Source organism: Urocampus carinirostris, chromosome 11 (genome assembly GCF_059441175.1).
Source record: "Urocampus carinirostris isolate Australia breed hairy pipefish chromosome 11, RoL_Ucar_1.0, whole genome shotgun sequence".
NCBI lineage: Eukaryota > Metazoa > Chordata > Actinopteri > Syngnathiformes > Syngnathidae > Urocampus > Urocampus carinirostris.
Window position 1 is genome coordinate 35,388,962 of NC_142359.1, and position 19,331 is coordinate 35,408,292.

The 19,331-nt window shown below is 38.6% G+C and overlaps 5 protein-coding genes across 7 annotated transcripts in view; all 5 read left to right on the top strand.

Annotated features, from left to right (window-relative positions):
* LOC148357203 (EH domain-binding protein 1-like) overlaps positions 1-16,810 on the top strand; it is a 35,050-nt gene extending 18,240 nt beyond the window's left edge. For all 3 annotated transcript variants that reach the window (XM_088347076.1, XM_088347077.1, XM_088347078.1), the window contains 11 exons: positions 9,787-9,865; positions 9,939-10,105; positions 10,220-10,268; positions 10,353-10,862; positions 10,981-11,020; positions 11,085-11,128; positions 12,161-12,272; positions 12,345-12,444; positions 12,543-12,616; positions 12,694-12,808; positions 14,841-16,810. In XM_088347076.1, the coding sequence (XP_088203202.1) occupies positions 9,787-9,865; positions 9,939-10,105; positions 10,220-10,268; positions 10,353-10,862; positions 10,981-11,020; positions 11,085-11,128; positions 12,161-12,272; positions 12,345-12,444; positions 12,543-12,616; positions 12,694-12,808; positions 14,841-14,931 (1,381 nt within the window). In that variant the 3' untranslated portion in view covers positions 14,932-16,810. The remainder of the gene's footprint in view (positions 1-9,786; positions 9,866-9,938; positions 10,106-10,219; positions 10,269-10,352; positions 10,863-10,980; positions 11,021-11,084; positions 11,129-12,160; positions 12,273-12,344; positions 12,445-12,542; positions 12,617-12,693; positions 12,809-14,840) is intronic.
* LOC148357204 (uncharacterized) lies at positions 2,568-3,627 on the top strand. The gene is made up of 2 exons (XM_088347291.1): positions 2,568-3,512; positions 3,590-3,627. Exons 1-2 carry the CDS (start codon positions 2,579-2,581, stop codon positions 3,625-3,627), a joined length of 972 nt encoding a protein of 323 aa, XP_088203417.1. The 5' UTR covers positions 2,568-2,578.
* Positions 3,766-4,925, top strand: LOC148357205 (uncharacterized). Its single transcript, XM_088347079.1, has one exon. The coding sequence runs from the start codon at positions 3,899-3,901 to the stop codon at positions 4,772-4,774; it is 876 nt and encodes a 291-aa protein (XP_088203205.1). The 5' UTR covers positions 3,766-3,898; the 3' UTR covers positions 4,775-4,925.
* LOC148357206 (uncharacterized) lies at positions 5,270-7,348 on the top strand. The gene is made up of 2 exons (XM_088347292.1): positions 5,270-7,077; positions 7,286-7,348. The coding sequence occupies exons 1-2, from the start codon at positions 5,278-5,280 to the stop codon at positions 7,346-7,348; spliced, it is 1,863 nt and encodes a 620-aa protein (XP_088203418.1). The 5' UTR covers positions 5,270-5,277.
* LOC148357207 (uncharacterized) lies at positions 7,453-8,300 on the top strand. The gene is made up of 2 exons (XM_088347294.1): positions 7,453-7,643; positions 7,814-8,300. Exons 1-2 carry the CDS (start codon positions 7,453-7,455, stop codon positions 8,298-8,300), a joined length of 678 nt encoding a protein of 225 aa, XP_088203420.1.
* Positions 16,811-19,331: the final 2,521 nt, after the last annotated feature.

A 19,331-nucleotide genomic window follows, 5' to 3' on the forward strand; every position in this document is an offset into this window, starting at 1 on the left:
TATTTATAAGCTTAATTTATTTCATGGCAACAGTATTTGTATTTTTGTTTTTAAATGATTAACTTAAACTGTTCATCAGACCTCTTATGCACTCACAAGATCAAATATTTTTAAGATTTAGTATTTTTAAAGACTGCTTTCCATGTTATTTTCAATATTTTTTGTACAATTGATACTAATATTAGAGAAGAAAAATCTACCGTTGAATGGCTTAATTGTCATCAATTGTGATGTGGAAAAAGTACTACTAATTTCCTTGTAATTTTATTAAAATTTGTATTTTGTGATTTAAAAGTATTACTCTAAAATGATCTGTGATGATTTTTAGGGAACAATTTACAAAAAGTATGAGTGATATTTAGGGTGGAGCTTATTTTCAAAGTTGCAAAAAGTCACTGTCTTACCCTCTAATTGTGTTCCATTACACAAAAGAACAATCGCCGTGCAGTTTGGTCTAAATAAAATAAAATTTAGAGGTAGCTCAATTGCTGAGAAGTTTGGCGTTTTCTATCAGTTTTCCTAAATGGGAGTTCTAGAGAGGCTGGGATAAGCTACATTAGTGTACGTTTATATCTCAAGCAATTATTAACCACAAGTCATTGCTCAGCAAGATCAGTCTAATTCAGCTAGCATAATTTCCCTTGACCTACTTTTGAAGACAAGGAAGGCCAGCAGACCTTCTTTGTCCTCCAAGAAGCGATTGACATTCAAAGATCAGCATCAGGTAAAAATTCAGTATATTCAAACAATTCCAATTTGAGATCCACAAAATTGTCACACTAAACTTTAAAAACATTTTCAAGCATGGCGTTGCTAAAAAAGAACAAAGGACAACAAACGGCAACACAAAAAGCCAAGTAAAGTGAGTTCGAAGAAGAACTTGATGACTTATTTGACATTGCTCGTGCTAATGCTCTCAACATTATGACAATTCCAGAAGACAGAGAGTTTTTGTTGGCTCAAACAGCAAAGAGAAGAAAGGGGTCAATGACAGGTGTTGACAAAAAATTAGCAGAGAAAGAAATAGACTTAAACGACGCCTAGAATCTCAAGCTGAGCAAAGAATTGCGAATGAGTCAGTTCAATAATCGTGAAGCAGTATTAGTTCGGAAGATGATAAACCAGGAACAAGTCATGACTTATCAGATTTATTCTTTAGGAATATGGATGTTTCGATCCCAGTTCCGTTTGACTAGAAGGGAAGAACAAGCACTCCTTAGCGTGTGTGTCTTCACAGTAATGATCTACGTGAAGGCCTGGATCATGGCACCTCATGCTGCAAGTACCCCTCCCACTGATTTGCAGCTTTTAAAGTCTTAGGTGGAATATTCAAACAAAAATGCTGCTATATCTAAGGCTGCCCTTCAGAAATTTTCCAATTCCAACACCAGAAACGGTTACACTCGCTTTGTTTGACAATCAAGTTGATACATCAACGAAACAACTCATGGTGGCTGCAATGAAAAATAAGGACAACATAGATGAAACCGCTGAACAGGATTTTACAAAGAGGATATTTGTAGATTTAGACAGTTACTAGCAAATGTCTAGAAAACTTTGTGTCCTCTAGATCTAGCACTTTCTTCAAAATCATAGACCTTCCTGTTGACTATCTTGATGTTGAGCCACAGGAATGGGAATCACGGGATGACTTCAAACAAGCTTTGGAAACTTCAGGTAATCAGTGTGATTAATGATCTTGCAGAACAAGGTGTGGCGCTGATTCAGGAATACTGTGGTCCTATCACAAAAGATGAAACTGATCTGTAGCATCTGCTGCAAATTGCTGAAAAACACTGAAAAACTACTCCTGACAGCCATAAAGACACTCTTATAAAGGACTGAGTTTTTCTTCCTGTTTGTATTATCTACCTAAGCCATCATTATTTCGTGTGTGTAACCGGCTTAATGGGCGCTAATTCAAATTAATACAGTGATTGAGCTACCTGTAAATATCAACTTACATTAATGAAACTTTTGCTGTGTAGTTTTTGGTGGAGGTGGAACATTTTTGCGGGGATAAGATAAAAGAATGCATGAAAAAAAAAATTTGGTCACTTAAGCTCCACCCTAGTGATATTGATATTTTTTACTGGTATTATTGACTAAAGAGTTAAGTACTTGTAACGGTTTAAGAAAACACATCAAACATCCCTAATATATAAACATGGGTAGGTGGTCTCTCGGCATCCTACCTTCATTTGTGGATTTGTATGTTTTTGTCCTTCAGACCTGAGAGTATGGCCTCTCTTCTGCCATTTAGTCCCACAGCACTCTCAGCTCAAGAGCTGAAGTATTTTGAGATGCCCAAAGCACAAATGGATCATGCAGCATTAAACCTTGCAAGGACATCTGATGTCGAACCTCAAAGGCACTTGTCAAAAATGTCAAATCCATCAGGGAATCAAGTTAACAATGTACAGTCTATTAAGCCTATGGCCCCATTATTGGAAGGTGACCTACCAAACTCCTCAAATTTTCAGACCCACGTGTCGCTTTTCACCTCAAATGAAAAAACTTGTGAACGGGAAATAAAAGGGGGGCGTATAAAAGAAGTGTTCAGGTAAGTAAAATTCAGATGAAACCAGTGAACTTATTCTTGTACTTCAAGTTTTTTGACACCCGTTACTTTTGCTATGCTGACTCCTTCAGAAATGAGCATAAGGCATCCCGTGTCACAGATGACAAGTTGGACAACCACAGTTTGACGTTATTCAAAAATACATCAGGGAACATTTCCAATGACAACCCTGCTGGTTTAAAGCCCGTCACCGATGAGAACACGGACTGCATTTCTTTATGCGTTGACTCACACGTTGGGTTTGTCTCAGGAAAAGAGCCAGCAACAAACATGTTACTACAAGAAGAAGTTGGTAATGTGTCCAACGACAAAGTAGCAAGTAAAAAGAATGGCGTTACAGCAATTTTTCCACTCACTAAAGATAAAGCACAATTTTATACTTTTACAGAAGAACATGGGCCTGTATGTTATAAAAATAGTTTGCCCCCAATTACACCCAATTCACCACTCAAGTTACTGCCTGAGGAAACAATGGAAGAGCAGAGTATGATACAGATACAGTTGTCTGTTCCTCAACGCTCAAATGTTCCTGGCATCCCCGGTTACCGTCAATCAGATGTTTTTCCTAAGCATACAGGCGCATGGTTGAAGTTGTCAAACACCATAAAATTGCCCCCGGATTCAGACCTCCGTAGAATCCAACGACAAGCTGTCAGTGACAGGAACATGACCAAACCGATCTGGCTAACTTGTCCGAGGACTGAAAGGGTTCTTGGGTTTCCCTGTAAATCACCATTGAAGGAAAATTCAAATTATTCATGTCCAGACAACATTTTCCCATTACGGCCAGATTGTAAAGTGAAGTTATCAAATCCCTTGACTTTGGCACCATCATGCTCAATATTTGCTCCCTCTTTTTACCTTGAGGCCAAGGTTCCTGGGTTTCCGTTTGGTCAGAAGCAAAGTAACTTATCTGGAGGACAAACCATGGGTACAACTACTATACCTGGAATGCCAACGACAAACTTTACCAAACTTCCATGGGTGAATAATGGCTTTCTTGTTCAGCCATCACGGGAGTATGCAATGATGACTCATTTGGATGAAAATGTTGCTGTTGACAGTGATCAGGTTGGTAACATGGTATGCATTGCGTCATCGTGTCCACTACAAGCCTGTTCTCCTGGATTCCCATCAGTTACATATCGCAAGTCAGAAAAAAATATGATTAATATTCTGCCGACTTGCCCGCAACATTCCAAAGTTTGTGGAATCTCCTCCAGATATCCTGGTGATGCAGATTGCCTGGTTGACAGAAGGCCACTCTGGGGAAAAACGTTGGACGACTCCCAAAGAACGACATTAATACATAAGTGCATGGTTGTTTTGACAGTGAAGGCAGTTCAAGTTATGGTGTCCGTGTTGCCACCCTGTCCCAAAAAGTCTAATATTTATGGCATACCCTCCAAAGGGGGTAAACCTAAAAATTTTTCTAAACAAGCCCCCAACATTTTTGAATCCATTTTCACTTTCCCAAAGTATGGTCATATTCTTGGTTTACCTGCAAAGGATAGCTCAAGAGAGTATCAGAGTTGGCATCTAGACTGGGAGACATATTGGAAGAACATAATCACTGAAAGGCCAGTTTTGGTGTGTTGCAGTTCCAAACATGAGAAGATGTCTTTTAAGAACAGAGAAAGGATGGTGAGAATTCCGCTCTACTGTTCCAGAGAAGCTCAGAACCTGGGATTTTCTTCTGCCCCGCAACTTCTGAATCTAGATACAAAAGAAGAAAATAATCTTAGAATGGTACAGTTGCTGCCGTGTTGCGCAAAACAAACAGACATTGTTGGTTTCCCCTCAAAAGTGGTGTCAGGCTCGGATTACAATAGAGGCACATGGGAAGCGTTGGTGCCATTGCCATACTCTCCCCATCAAGATGTATTAAAGTTAACACTTTCCTCTATAAATGCAGTTGAAACATTAATTGACTCAGAAGAAAACTTTCAAAATATGGTTAACATTATGTCTTCCTGTCCAATGACAACTACCCTGGTGGGAATGCCATCAACTGGTTCACGTTACACATTAGAATCAAGGCAAAATCTTACAACACCATCGTTCCCAATTTCATACAGTTCGGACATAAAGGAAGGAAATTCTCACTTAGAATCACCTCTGAAGATAATTAATGACAAACCTGATTTGATTCTGGCATATGAGGATGACTTTACTCCATTGAAACCAGGGTGAGTTACTGAATGTTGGTAATGTCATGCAAAACATTTGTTTGTTTTTTAAAGAAAAATTTCAATGATATTACAGAAACACAGACGGCCAAATAGAACATTTATTCAGTGGCACAGCTGTGTCAGACAAGAGGTGGGTTGTATGGGTTTGCAAATTAGTTGCATTGACAAGCATGCTGTGTTTGCACAATAAATGTGCACGACTAACATACAAGTTATTGCTTTGATACCGAAACAATATTGACATAGTCTCTGTACCAGGAATGTATGAGTTTACTAAAGTAACACGCATGTTTTATACTTTAAACTTGATTGATGTAATCACAAAGTGCCTCTCAGTAAAAGACTAAAGTGCACTGACCCTCGATTGTGTGTTTTGTTCCCTAACACACAAGCAAAAACTGGAAAATTACTGTATACTTAAATACTGTAAGTATTCCGCAGTAAATTTGTATTTTGCTGATCCTTAGAAAAGAACACAAGGTCTCACTGGAGTCATCATGCCAAATGAAAGGTGTTTCTGGGCAGAGCAAGCTAAAGCAATGTGCCCCAGAAAGGATCGATCTGTTTAGTGCTGATCCCTTTGGTAGATCCTCAATCACTGATCATGAGGTAGCGAGGATAGAAAATGTCCATCCACTTTCATCTGTCTCCTTTACAAGTTCCCTCCCTGTTGAAGAAGTAAAGATGAAGACAGATATTAAAACCCAGGCGCCGATAATGTTGCTGCTTGGTGACATACTTGACTGTGATGCTAAACACTCCAGGCAGTGCTGGAGTATGGTGGATATGCTCCCTTGTTGTCCAAGAGTGTCCTGTGTTATTGGTACCCCATCCTTGAGTAAAGTCATTTGTACATTTTGGTTATCAAAGCCAAATACATTTTTTAAGAAGGCAGAGAAGACTGTTATTGAGGATACCCCCATAAAGGATCAAATGAACATGCACAAAAATCTGGAAGGAGCTGTTTCTCTTCTTCAGTGTTGCCCAAGAGAATCAAGCATTCCCGGTTGTCCCTCTGTGCAACAGCTGAGAATGACTCATAATCCTGAGGAACCCAGTATGGTTAGTCTTTCAAGAATATGCACTAAAGCGTCGGGAATACAAGGGTTTGCATCAATGAATAAAAAAATGGAATGGTCAGTCAACAGAAATTTGCTCTTTGAGTGCAGAACGGCTGAAAAGCAGACCTTATCATTTGCACGGTTTCCCAAAGACGAGAGGACAATGAAAACAATGGCTTCCCTTGTGCCCTCCTGTCCAAAAAGGGCACTGACACCAGGATTCCCCACACATCCATGCCCTACAGCTACTTATTGTGCACCAAATATGTTAAGCCTTTACACATTTTGCTCCCATGTTTCAAACATTCCCGGTTTTGTATCAATTGTCGGAAGCAAGAGCCTTGGATGGTCAATTAAGAAAAACAAGTCATTGTCAATAAAGAGGATCAAGAAGAGCTTCACAATGAACAGGACAAATGAGCACCAAAGTAAATGGAGCAATATGCACTCCCTTGTCCCAACTTGTCCTAAATCATCTTGTGTAATAGGCTTCCCATCCAATCCACATCCCAAAGTTCTACATTATAGCACAAATATCGTGAACCTTCTTCCCCTGTGCCCTCCAGTTTCCCACGTTCTTGGACTGCCATCACTTGAAGATAATAAGAAAGTTTGGATTTTGGAGCAGGCTTATCTTATGTACATTCAACAAAAGAATAGAAAGTTAACGATTGATAGGGTTCCTGCCAACCTAGACAAAGCACGCCAAATGTTTGCAATTGTACCATGTTGCCCAGAAATATCTAAGATCCATGGATTTCCCTCAGCACCTCAAAGAAAATGCAAGATTCAATCAAACATGATCAATTTCTTACCTTGCTGTCCACGTTTGTCATCTCTGAAAGGATTTGCTTCCATTTCTGCAACGAGTATCGATGAATGGCTACATGAAATACATTTTGTCCTGGGAACACCCCAGAGAAAGCAGGTAGAGATGAATATATCACCTACTTGTCAGAAACAAACTGGGAGCAGTATGGCAAAAATATTAACCACTTGTCCCAAAAATGCAAAACTCCCTGGGTTTCCATCTGCTAAAGTTCTCAATAAAGCATCAGATATGGTCAGCTTACACACAGCTGCTCCATGCATTTCTCGCAACCCAGGTTTCCCATCAGCGAGGATGCTAAGCTATGAACACCTTGAAACACAAGTTAATGACTCCTGCAAAAAGTTATTTTTTGTAGACCGGGAAAAACACCTTAAGGATTTCATTGCTAAATCCCTCAAAATACGTGGGAATGTACATGAAGGAATACAAAATATGGCAGCTGTATCCCCATCATGTCCACGTTTGACTGAAATTCCTGGAATGCCAAGAATTTTGCTTCAGAATATATTACTCAAAGAAACAAATCAATTACCTGGTGAGATATTTCTACTCCATGTGACATCTTTAGCTTTTTTGGTCATTTGTTCCTTGAAGTTTATACTGTTTGCTCCTGTAATAGACGATAAATGGAGCAGCACAAGAAGTCACAGCAAAGGGCATTCATTTGGTCACAAGTAAGTAAAGGAAACCATTGCATGTGACATGCTGTGAGCCTAGCGTTATATGGCTGGATCATACATACTAGCCATATGTATTGCAAAATGTGGATTACATCATTGAATTTGGATGTTCAGCATAACAGAGGAAATAGCCACAGATGAGGCCTTAGCAAAGAATAAAATTGGAGTGTCAGAGCCTGAGGCTGCCCTAGGCTGGGAAATACTGGAGGCAGATGGAACTTTGAATGAAAATCAGACAATTGAGGCCGAAGAAACATCCGGAATAGTACAAACAATTGTGGGTGTGCTCCATAAAGGGTAAGTGGCTTGGAATGAAGAGCATGCAAACGCATATTTTCTTCCCTCAATAGAGATGTCTGTTTTCAGAGCCAACAGACTTTTAATTTACTTCTGAATGTTGATTATTTGCCTTTAGTCTTTCATCATTGCTCAGTTTGTTGCTGACTGAAACATCAAATTTTTCACAGTTATGAAACGGTAGCATCCATTTTGGGGCCATCTGGTTCATCGGTCTCTGAAAACGATCCTGATCAAAGGAGCGACACAGCTTCGCAGTCACTGGACCAGACTGTAATATCTCCAGATGAAAATTTAAGTCATTCATTTGACATTGATTCAACTGTAGACAAGGTTATTCCTATGTCTGAAGAGTTTGAGAATAGGAATATTAACCTGGAAGAGGATCAAGAGGTATCACAATCACTGCCTTCTGACAGTGGTGATGAATTTATGTTTTGTAAAAGTATGAGGAAATGGTCACAACTTTCTGCACTTGACATTAGTGGAATGTCAGCCAACGATGAGATTGAGGACAATGAATCGTTGCTTGATGAATCTCATACAGGTGATCAGGACTTGCCAAGCCCAACAAAGTGCACTGAAATCTTGTCAGCAGAGCATCCGTATGATAAAATATGTAAAGTTGCTACCTCGTCCAAATCGGAACATTGGTGAGTTACCGCCTGCTGCTTGTGTGTGATTTCACGAGTGGCAAAATGACTCTATGGTGAACTGATTTGAATTGCATAACTCTTGCAATCATGGAATGTATAGTGAAAATAGATTGAAAAGTACACTCCAGTTTCCAATTCTGAAGCTATTCTTTTTTTGTCCTCAAGCCCTCAACTAGCAGAAGCCGGTGCACCACTTTCTACAGTCACTGAATTAATAGAAGCCAAACCAAACCAAAAGACACTAATGGACAAAAGCTTGGATAATTTGTTTCCTTACATGGTTGAAGCACTGGTCACAGTTTCTCAGGAAGATACATGTGACCTGGGACAAGTCACAATTTTACAACAGACCGAAAATAACCATAATGTGGATGGGTTTTCTTCTCTTCCTGAGGTTGTCCCAATCCAATCTTGCGAAGAAAACATTGATATTGTCAGTTTTGATGTGAAAATGAGCGAACATCTGCCAACGCAAGACAATTTAAACACAAATGAACAAACACCGTATCTTCTACTAGGAAGCAGAGCGGTCCAAACCACCAAACCATCATTGTATGAGGTTGCAGGCACAAAATTTACCTTTGACGTTACTGAACGAGTAGAAGGACCTTCCTTCATGGAAGCAAAGGAACATGAAAGGAAGGCATTGAGGAAAAGTGCTAGTGAAGAAGAGGCCCACAGTGGAAGCCTTTCTGGTCAACTTCTGGGTGATGAAGACAAGATATTAAATGAGCAAGTTTCAACAGTACTCTTGAGGAAAAAGAGGCTTCAGGTCAAAGATGGTACATCACTTGTTACATTCATGCCTGTACCAAAACCAAGAAATAGGAAACACCTGAGCAGTTCATTCCAAGAAGATCCTCAAGTTCTTTGCCCTCCATGTACCTATTTATTAGACGCAGTAACGAACGCTTCTAGCGAAACAGTTCCTTGTCACAATCAGAAGGGAAGCTTGCCTGTTCCGCTGCCTCGAGCCAGGAAGAACCTTGACACGACAGTTTTAAAAAATCCTTTAGCCATGGATCCATGTCAAAGAAAACCAGAGGACACTTCTCCATTACGGGATTCAGAAGGAATCCCTGAAAAACAGATTTGGGATCATGGCTACAGAAATGGATTTACCTCTCCTTGCACAGACGAAAACCGAGACCCAGAGAGGCAAAATGCATTGGTAAAAGGTGAAAACCTGTTGGATGAACCTGTGCTTGCAACTAATACAAGCAATAAGTCATTTGCCTCTGCTAAGGATTGCCAATTACATGTCAAAATTGGTAAAGGCACAAAGCCAGCTGATCTAAAGAATGAAAGTTCCGACTTTGTGTCTATCGATTTTGCTGCTGCTTGTTCTGGGGAAAACAGGTAAGAACCTGAGGAAATAAAAATATTATGCATAAAGTTTGGCATTGTGTGTGGTTTTATTAGTTGAATGGTTGGAATTTGGAATGCCGACAAAGTCTTTATTTTACTTCAATTGTTTTTATTAATAGGAGCAGTTCGCATGTAGCCAAAATTAAGGCCCAAACTTTGACTCCCAAAAAACTTGCAGATGCATCAGCATCTCCAGAAGTAAGTATGTTCTATCATGTTTAAGTGCAACCAGCAACCCTTAACTGTGTTTGATAGAAACTGTATGTGGTAGAATGTTTCAGGGAGTCCAAACCTGGTGACGTCTAGTCAGTCCCTATTGAAGTGGTGCAGGGAAGTCACTGAGGATTACAAAGGATTGAAGATCACCAATTTCAGCACCTCCTGGAGGAACGGCTTGGCTTTTTGTGCCATCTTGCATCACTTTCACCCAGAAAAGATGTAAGCAGATAAAACAAGGGGGGGGGGGGTGACAAATCAATGGAAATTATCACTTGAACTACAGTGGGCCAAAATACTTTTCTGCAGTTTTCTTCTTTTTGTATTTTTCCTTAGTAATTATGAATTGTTAGACCCCTATGACATCAAGAACAACAATAAAAAGGTGATTCAACAATTAATTATAACTTGATTTTGAACTTGAAAATGACTGTTTAAAAATAACCATGGGATTTTTGGGGTTTGGCAGGCTTTCGATGGTTTTGCTGAGCTCGGCATCTCTAGGCTAATGGAACCCTCAGACATGGTCATGCTTGCTGTCCCTGATCGCCTCATTGTCATGACATACCTCAGCCAGATCCGCACACATTTTATGGGCCAGGAGCTAAGTGTGCTCCACATTGAGAAAAACGCCAGCGAGTCCAGCTATGCAGTCACATCAGACAGGGAAAGCGAGGAGGACCCTGAGGCCGCTGTACGCTACTGCACCCAGAGGCTCCAGGAAGAGGGCATCAGTCTCGAGAGCAACGGCTCAGTCGTAAAAGAGCAGGAGATCCAAAGCAACACTGAAGTGTCTCCACCTCCCAGAAGCAAACGTGCCCAGGCGTCTGATGGCAGTGGCGTTCAAGCACCAGTTGCGCCGCCCAGGACAAATGTGCCATCAAAGTTTGGTTTCTCTCACGTGAAAGACGCAGATCTGGTCAAGAAACGCAGGTCACAGCGGAAGAGTGCATCTGAAGAGGAAGGAGACACAGCTGTGGTAGGATGCTGTTTAGGATTTTGTGTTGTATTTAAATCATTTAGTAATAATGCCTTTTACAATAGACCTCAATTGACTAGGTTCTTCATTGATTAGCATTGCTTTTGCATTTTTACAGGCTGTTGCCGAACTACAAGACACTGGAAGTATCAGAACTGGTCAGTCTTATTAGTTTGCTTGTCGAAACAATGGCTGGATATTAAATGGTTTTCTGCTTCACAGAACCACCATTGGCTCTGACTGAGGTGGGAAGACGAGAAGGCCAGGTTAGTCTTTTCCTCGAATTACAATCGTGTCGGCCTTTCAAATAAAGATAAAGCCCTGGATGTCTGATCCACCGCACCATTATCATGAGATTGAAAGATGTGCTGTAATTATCAGTGCTTTGTGTTTGGAGCAAAAGAGCATGTTGACTGTTTTTAGTGAAGAATTAGCATTTTAAAATGGTTCTGCAAAAAGTTGATCCAGCCAAATAAACTATATATCATTTAAAATAATCACAATCACTAATGAACTAGCATTTATTTGCTACCCACTAATAATAGGCTCACAGATGTGGTGCTTAAAAGTTATTTCATGTTTCGCCGTTGCTAACACTTGTTGGCTCACCTTTAGTTAACACTTAGGGGACTCATTCTTGCTACACATTTTGTTTCGTGGAACTTTTTTCTTTTGAATATTTATTGATGTACATTTTTATAAACATTTTCAACTTTTAACTTGTTATAAGAATTAAAATCTCTTCCAAAAGCATATTTACATTGAATTGTTTGTTTTTTAATTTTTGTTTATCATTGATAAGTTAATATTCAAAATAAAGAAGGTTGAAATCAATGAATTTTTAACTTGCAAGGAGAACAGGAGAGGACTACAAAAACCCTCACAATAACAAATTCCAAATCTGTTCTCAAAGCCCTTCCCTGAGCTCCTTCTTATGAAATCACTTCGTTACAAAAACAGATCCTCACTAAAGGGTGTGGACTCAAAGAACAGCAACTTTATCGGCGGACAGTAACAAAGATGGAAACAGTGCCTCAAAATAACAACAGCGAGGAATAATAGTCGAAATAACAAACTGGCATTGTAATGTAATCTCTTTTGCAAGTGTCTGATATTAAAAATAGATTTAAGCAGAGTAAACTTATCAATCATTTAAGGACAGTGGTCACTAAAAATGTTGGAAAAGACATAAAAAAAACAATCGAGTGGGATTCCATTTTTAAACTAACATTTTGTTTTTTTGCGATAACAACCATGCAGCACTTAATATGACTAGAAAATGTGTTTTGCACCTTGAGGACCCGAGCCAGTACGTACTAAATCAAATGGAAGCACTGGAAGCTGAACAAAAACATATAGACACCCGAGCTGCTGTGGTCGAGAGGAAACTCCGACAACTCATGGAAACAAGTAACAAGATTTTTTATTTTGAAAATGTCGTAGTTGGAAATTTGGTCCAGCGTGTGATTTGATTCGATGCAGGCAGCGACAAGGTGGAGGAGGAAAGGTTGATTCAGGAATGGTTTACACTTGTTAACAAGAAGAACGCCTTGATCAGAAGACAAGATCACCTGCAGCTGTTGTAAGATATCATGACATATAATCTGATATGTGAAAAAAGATCCATTCAGAAGTAGTCACATGGTGAATCAATTGAAACTAAACTGCTTTGATTGATAGGCTGGAAGAGCAGGACTTGGAACGAAGGTTTGAGCTGTTGACCCAAGAGCTGCGCGACATGATGGCCATGGAAGGTTTGTTCATCGCACTTGTTTGATTCTCCATCATGTCTGTTCTCCTAAACCCTTATTTGCTCCAATGCACTGTTCAGAGTGGCAGAAGACATTGGCCCAAAAACAGAGGGAGCAGTTGCTGCTAAAGGAGCTGGTGTCATTGGTCGACCAGAGGGACGAACTCGTCCACAATATGGATGCCAAGGAAAGACGGTGAGAGGAGGGGGAGCTCACACAGGTTGCAACCTGTGTTATGCGCATTACTGAAAGAGTTTTTAGTTACAGTTACGAGTTACTTCATTTCAAAAGTTGCTTTGACCAATATACTCCCAATATTAATGTAACATTATGCATAAAATGAATGAATACAAAGTGTATATTATGCTAGTTTTTCTTTTTTCTTTCTACAGTAAACTAATTTAAACATTTTCATACTAAGCAACTTTCAGTCAAGCAACACCGAATTCCTGAAAAACAATCAACACAACAAAATAAAACTAAAAATATTAACTTTTCAGTACAAAAAAAATTATTAACTTTTAAATACAAAAAATACAACTATTTTAATGTTAAATGGACTGCATTTATATAGCGCTTTTTAAGTAACTGAAGATCTCCCAAAGCACTTTACAATGTATTTCACACTTACCCATTCACACGCACCGATTTACAATTCAACTTCTAACCAATGTACACTGAAACAACACAGAACGCAAAAATATGAATTCAAATGTGTGTTAAAAAAAATACAATTAGTCTACTGAATCTTGGCATTAATGATCACAAAGTGCTAAGCTTTGGGGGACTGATTCAGATTCTTCTTTCAGTGACGGACAATGCACTCTATTTGGGGTCATTGATATATTTAAAATGAGTAGAATAAGGCTCATTTTCCTGCTTTGGCTCATTTTAAAAGTATTTTCCTAGTGTGATGCACCCCGCCTAGCCCCTCCCTCTGCTCATTGAAAAAAAATTAGCGGCGGCAGCGACAGAAACATAAACAAGCTTATTAACCGACCAACCAGTGAACAAAAAGAATGTGGGAGGAGGGGGAGCACACAATGGCTTTGCGATCTTTTTTGAATGAAATATTTTATAGTTAATTTGAGCAGCACGGCGGTTTCATCAAAAGAATTTGCAACTAAAAATGTAAGCTACATATTACCATTATTTTTACCCAACACCTATATGTGGACAGGTTTATCTCAAAATATTTTAATACGTATTGTTAAGATCCATAAATATATTTGCAATTTTCTCAAGATGCTTAAAACAATGTCTTAATAAATGCAAGCGTCAGATTAAAAATTGCATATACAAATTGCAGATATAATAGTGGATCGGCAAAATACATAATCATACCAGATTTCCTACTCTAATGGTACTGAAAAAAAAATGGAAATTGGCCTTGAAGTGCTAAAAAGGTTCTAGAATGTGGCAACAATCTTTTTTTTAGTTTCCTGATAACACTTGTTTCCAAGATATTTTTTGAGAAAAGCAGGTTTTTGTGAACGGATGCGTTTCAAGCAAAACTTCCCCTTGGGTGCTTTTGTTTTGCATTTGTGATATGGCTAATATCCAAACAATGCTTTCCATAAACACAAGCGCACTTTGCTTGTGAAATAACATTTTATTGCAAAAACTCTGAACTTGTACATGAACTTTGCAAGAACTTTTCAGCGCCCGATGTTTTAGGTGAAGTGATCACACGATTTTGGTAACCATGGCGATCGCGTTCTCTCAGATATGCAGGAAATGGCATCCCTCCTTGGCCAGACGATGACAATGGGACTTATTTTTTTGAAAGGGAAAAGCTTTGTTGCCCATTTGTCTGTGCCTTGCAAGTCTCACCACACTGCTTCAGTACGCCTACTCGCTACGTCGGGCCACTTACACACATTCATTCGCCAGAAAAAGGAAGTTGGGGCTACCTCGGTGTGTTGACAAAGATCACTCCTGCCTTCTAATGGTGTATTTTAGTACTCAACTCTTGATGATGACTGATTAGCTGTGCTGAACCCTTTATAGTATATATATTTTAAATAAAACAAAAAAGAAAAACCAATGTATTTTCACGTTTTGGCACTCAGGGGCGTATGTACTGTATACGTTATGGCACTGAGTGAGTTAATTGCATATTAGAGTCCTCGTTACCAAGAAAAGAAAATCCATTCCAGGAACTCCGGTCATATGTTATCAAGTCAATATCTGGGTGTGATTTGAAGCGCCCAAATTCCTTGTCCAGGGCGCTGGAGGAGGACGAGCGCCTTGAACGTGGCCTGGAGCAGCGCCGGAGAAAGTACGCCAAGCAACAGGAGAAATGCCTCATGCAGTAAATTGGAGGACACAAGGGGGAGGTGTGTTACCCCACGTCACTACCAAAGATTGATCTTTTCATTTGTTTTAAGTCTTGCTCAGATTGAGATTTTTTTTAACATTATAGAAACAGGGGTCGGGAACCTATGGCTCTGAGATCAAATGTAACTATTGCACATTTCTCTGTGGCAAAGTAGAGTAATTTCAACCTGATTTTGGTACATGCGAAGCTGAAGCAACATCTTTTAGTTCAGTTCAGTCCACAATGTGCCCTATATATTCTCAAATACAGTTTACAGTTGCGGTGTCACACAAACATACCCTGTTTTGGCAGTATATTTTGTGTCCTTTTCACAAAAGAACTTTACTTGCACCTTGTTTTGAAACCATTATTTAGGACAAAAATTATGGTCAAAATGAGCCTCGGCACTCTTAAGTAACTAGGAGTGGGAGACAAATTTTAAGTGATATATTTAAATTGATATGGGACACGGGCTCTGGCATTATTATTATTTCATAGATTTTAGCAAATCGTTACACGGCGAAGTAAAATGTGTTGAAGAATTAGCTTTTATCTGGAGAGCAGGTTTGCGGTTTTGTTTAATTTTGTCTTAAAATATATGGTGTGGCTCTCGCAAACATGTTTTTTTTAATATTTTTGCTTTCGTGGCTCTTTGGGTCGAAATGGTTCCCGACCCTTGATATAGAACGTGTTTGTTACACCCTTAAAGAGATGGTGTATATTATTTAGTGCCTCCTAGTAGTACAAAAAAAACTTTCATTCACTCAGCAAAAATACATGAACCATCATACCAATGTTACTTTTTATAAAAGAAATCATAGGTCGAGAAATCCGTTTTTCTTTTACGCAGTGGAATCGCTACTTAGTTCGCAACCATGTTTGCCTGGCATCCAGCCACCACGCTGTGCTCTGTGTTACTGACCTTTGCTCGCACCAGACAACACAGTGCCATCTCGTGGTCAGATATTACACTCTGAGGCTTTAAATACAGAGCTTTTTTTCTTTGGTGTTGCCCAAATAGGCCAAGGACATAAACTTTTTTTAATTTTGTTGATAATCAATTTTAAGTTCCTGTTTTTTTTTTTATTTGGTGTACATTTTAAACCTCCGGTGTGTAGTATTTGACCACTAGAGGGGTGTCTAATCTGTTGACTAATGCAAAGGAAAACCAGTGACAAATTATCACTGCGTAGCAGCTAGATGCCAGACAAACATGGCGGCTGTTGCTATGTAGGGATTAAAATTTTTTTGACAAATACAAATTTCTCAACCAAAAATTGCCTAGTATTCAAATCAAAGTTTTTTTTATAACTGGATGAAAATTTTTGTACCACTAGATGGCACTAAATATTACTAACTGTCCTTTTAAAGGCAGGATGTGCTTGATAGAAATGAGAGTTTACAGGCTTTTGGGGGAATTAAGTTAGCTTTATATTTGCCTATGTTACTTTTTTTGACTTTTAAATCAAGTTTTAAATTAGGGGTGGACAAACATTTTGAGTTGTGGGTTAAAAGAATCGGCAGATGGGGCAGGCCAAGAGGAAATAATGATTGATTTTAATTTCTTGTATCTGCCGATAAAGAGTCTTGAATCTGATACCTCTGCAATAAATTATTAAAAATGAAGGAACACTGGAGACAAGAGTGGCGGCAAAACAATAAATGTTTATTTGGTACCATTAAATTCGGACTAGGCGCACTTTATTATAAGCCGCACCTGGTACATTTTAAAAGGAAAAAAATCATTTTGTACATTCATAAGCCGCACCTGACTATATAAGCCGTATGTGCCCACATTGAAACATCAGACTTTTGATAAACAAATTTGTGTCTGTATGATGTCACTGAAATACGTCATGCCACATATCATTGGAAAGCTTAAAACGAGATACTCAAAAACTATAAAGCCGAGGTAACCCACCAATACGTCCCGTGGGCTGTCTTCAACTTCTTTGAATGTCCGCAAAAATGGTTTTAAAACATCAAGGACAAGCCATAGAATCTAACCATGTAAAATATTTACTCTAAAACACACGATAATGCGAACAGATGAATAGAAATCCGCCTGAAACATTTCTGCTTCGTTGGACGTGTTGCCTCTTGTAATTCATTCATTTCGCCAAATTATTTCCGTTTACAAATAAACAGACTCGTAAAATTATTCCCAATATGGTGGTTAGCGCGCCCCTTTAGAATGACACCTTTTTCATGATGAGGGTCTGATCATGCTTGTTCTCTTCATGCACTTAGCACTATCTATCTATCTACCTACCTATATACCTTGGTCATATCTCTCAAGAGGGGTGACCGACAGCAAGACAAATACATACAATAACAAAGAAAATAGAAAGGGGGAAAAAATAGCAAAAAAACACACATTGATTTTTTGGACAATGGCAAACCCAAATTCCCAAAAACCCAAACAAGTTAGGCATCTCGGCACCTAAGTTGGTCATGCTTTGGTCCCTCCAGATGAAACGGGACACAAGAAAGCGGCCATGTCACTCGGGTCAGGGTGACACAACACACTCTTCTGTTCAACAGCAGGGCCCGACAGCTTTCACTGGTTTACCACTGCCACATCATACACTATCCTTTTACAACACCTCTCCACTCATTCCTATCACCAACAAGAGCTCTAGCTTCCACTAGATTCCACTCATCACACCATCCATCCACGTCAATTGCGGCCTTCCTCCTGGTCTCCTTCCATTGACTTCTGCTCTGTAGATCCTCTTCAACATTCGCTCCTCATCCATCCTCTCCATGTGTCCAAACAAACTTGGTACTCTCTTATCCACACACTTGCTCAGTTCCACTACTACTCCAGTTCTGTCTGTCACAATTTCATTTCTCAATCTATCCAATCTTGTCACTCCTACTATACGCCTCAAACACTAAATCTCAAAAACATTTAGTTTCCTTCTGGAATCTGCGTTCAGGCTCCAAGTCACTGCACCATACAACACAGTCGGCACAATCAGCCTCTCATACAGTCCTCTCTTAACATCCATACTCATACTCTTGTTGCTCATCACTCTCCTCAGAGCACCCAAAACCTTGCTTCCTTGATTCACACAGAGTACTAAGTCACATTAAACTACCATCTTCCTCAACACATATTCCACCTGTCTCACTCTTACCTTTACTGATCCGGTGCCCCTGGCGGCCGTTAGAAATAATTCATAAATTAGTCGCATCATTGCATACGGCCGCAGGGTTGACAGTCCCGTCTAATAGTCTGAGTTTTACGTTAGTATTATATTTACCATTACAGTACATGCATTGTCATTTTCAATTTTACTGTATTTCCACAACGTATACGGGGTTTTTTTTTTCAGCCAACACTCGAAGTATTTTGTTTAATACTACAATAGACAGATTTGCATATTTTAAGTACAATTTAGTCAAAATTGAAGTAAAAAAAATTCTAAATTGGAAAAATCACACTTAACCCTTGGATGCATGACGTACCGGTACATACACTCTTCCATGATTGGCGGTGAAAAATTAGTGGGCCAAAAAAAAATATATATGTATATACATATATATATTTATATATATATATATATATATATATATATACACTGTATTAAGGGTATCACGTCATAAACACGTTTTATGAGGAATACCCAGGATATGACAATATTTTAACCTTTTTTTTGGACCCCACTCATGCATCCAAGGGTTAAAATAGTAAAGTCAAGTTTATAAGCAACATATCATTTTGCTAGTCTTAAAAAAAACAATTCTACCAAAATTAAAAATTAAAACATCAAACAGGCAAAAGAACAAAATGTTTTTTTTTTCTAAATACAACGCAATTTAGCGGACACATAATACACACTGTCTTTTAAATATATCTCTTCCACCAAGATAACAAAAATGAAAAGAAGCAAAATCATATTAGATCTGCTAGAAGAGAAAAAAACATTGGTTTTTTTTTCCTAAAGTAAAGAGTTATTAACGTCAGAAAAAATATCCTAAAATTAAAAAAAACACATTGTAGAAAAATGTTCCCCCCCAAAAGTGCGTATCGTATATTAGTCTTAAAATCAAGTGGAAATATCATAAAATTAGAAAAGAATATAAGTGACATTTTGTTGTAATAGGATAATATATTTTTGCGGTGACGATATACTTTTTTTTAATGAATTTCAGTAAAAATATCGTAAAAGTGAAAAAACAACACTAAAACAAGCGACGTTTTCTGACAATGGGTTAACAATATGATTTTCTTTCAATGTGAATGTAATTTTTTTATAAATTAAAATAAAAATATATAATTATGTGAGTTTTTTTCTAACAATGTGTTAAATTTGCATTCTTTTTAGTATTGAGAGTATAATTTAGTTATAAATTGAAGTGAAAACCTCATATATTTACAAAAAACAAAAA

Excerpts from the sequence above, each read along its gene's own strand:
- LOC148357204 (XM_088347291.1), top strand. The coding sequence starts at position 2,579 with ATGAAACCAGTGAACTTATTCTTGTACTTCAAGTTTTTTGACACCCGT. Across the intron at positions 3,513-3,589 it reads ATCTGGAGGACAAACCATGG|CCATCACGGGAGTATGCAAT; the intron begins GTACAACTACTA and ends TTTCTTGTTCAG.
- LOC148357205 (XM_088347079.1), top strand. The coding sequence starts at position 3,899 with ATGGTTGTTTTGACAGTGAAGGCAGTTCAAGTTATGGTGTCCGTGTTG.
- LOC148357206 (XM_088347292.1), top strand. The coding sequence starts at position 5,278 with ATGAAAGGTGTTTCTGGGCAGAGCAAGCTAAAGCAATGTGCCCCAGAA. Across the intron at positions 7,078-7,285 it reads CCCTCAAAATACGTGGGAAT|ACGATAAATGGAGCAGCACA; the intron begins GTACATGAAGGA and ends CTCCTGTAATAG.
- LOC148357207 (XM_088347294.1), top strand. The coding sequence starts at position 7,453 with ATGTTCAGCATAACAGAGGAAATAGCCACAGATGAGGCCTTAGCAAAG. Across the intron at positions 7,644-7,813 it reads GTGGGTGTGCTCCATAAAGG|TTATGAAACGGTAGCATCCA; the intron begins GTAAGTGGCTTG and ends AATTTTTCACAG.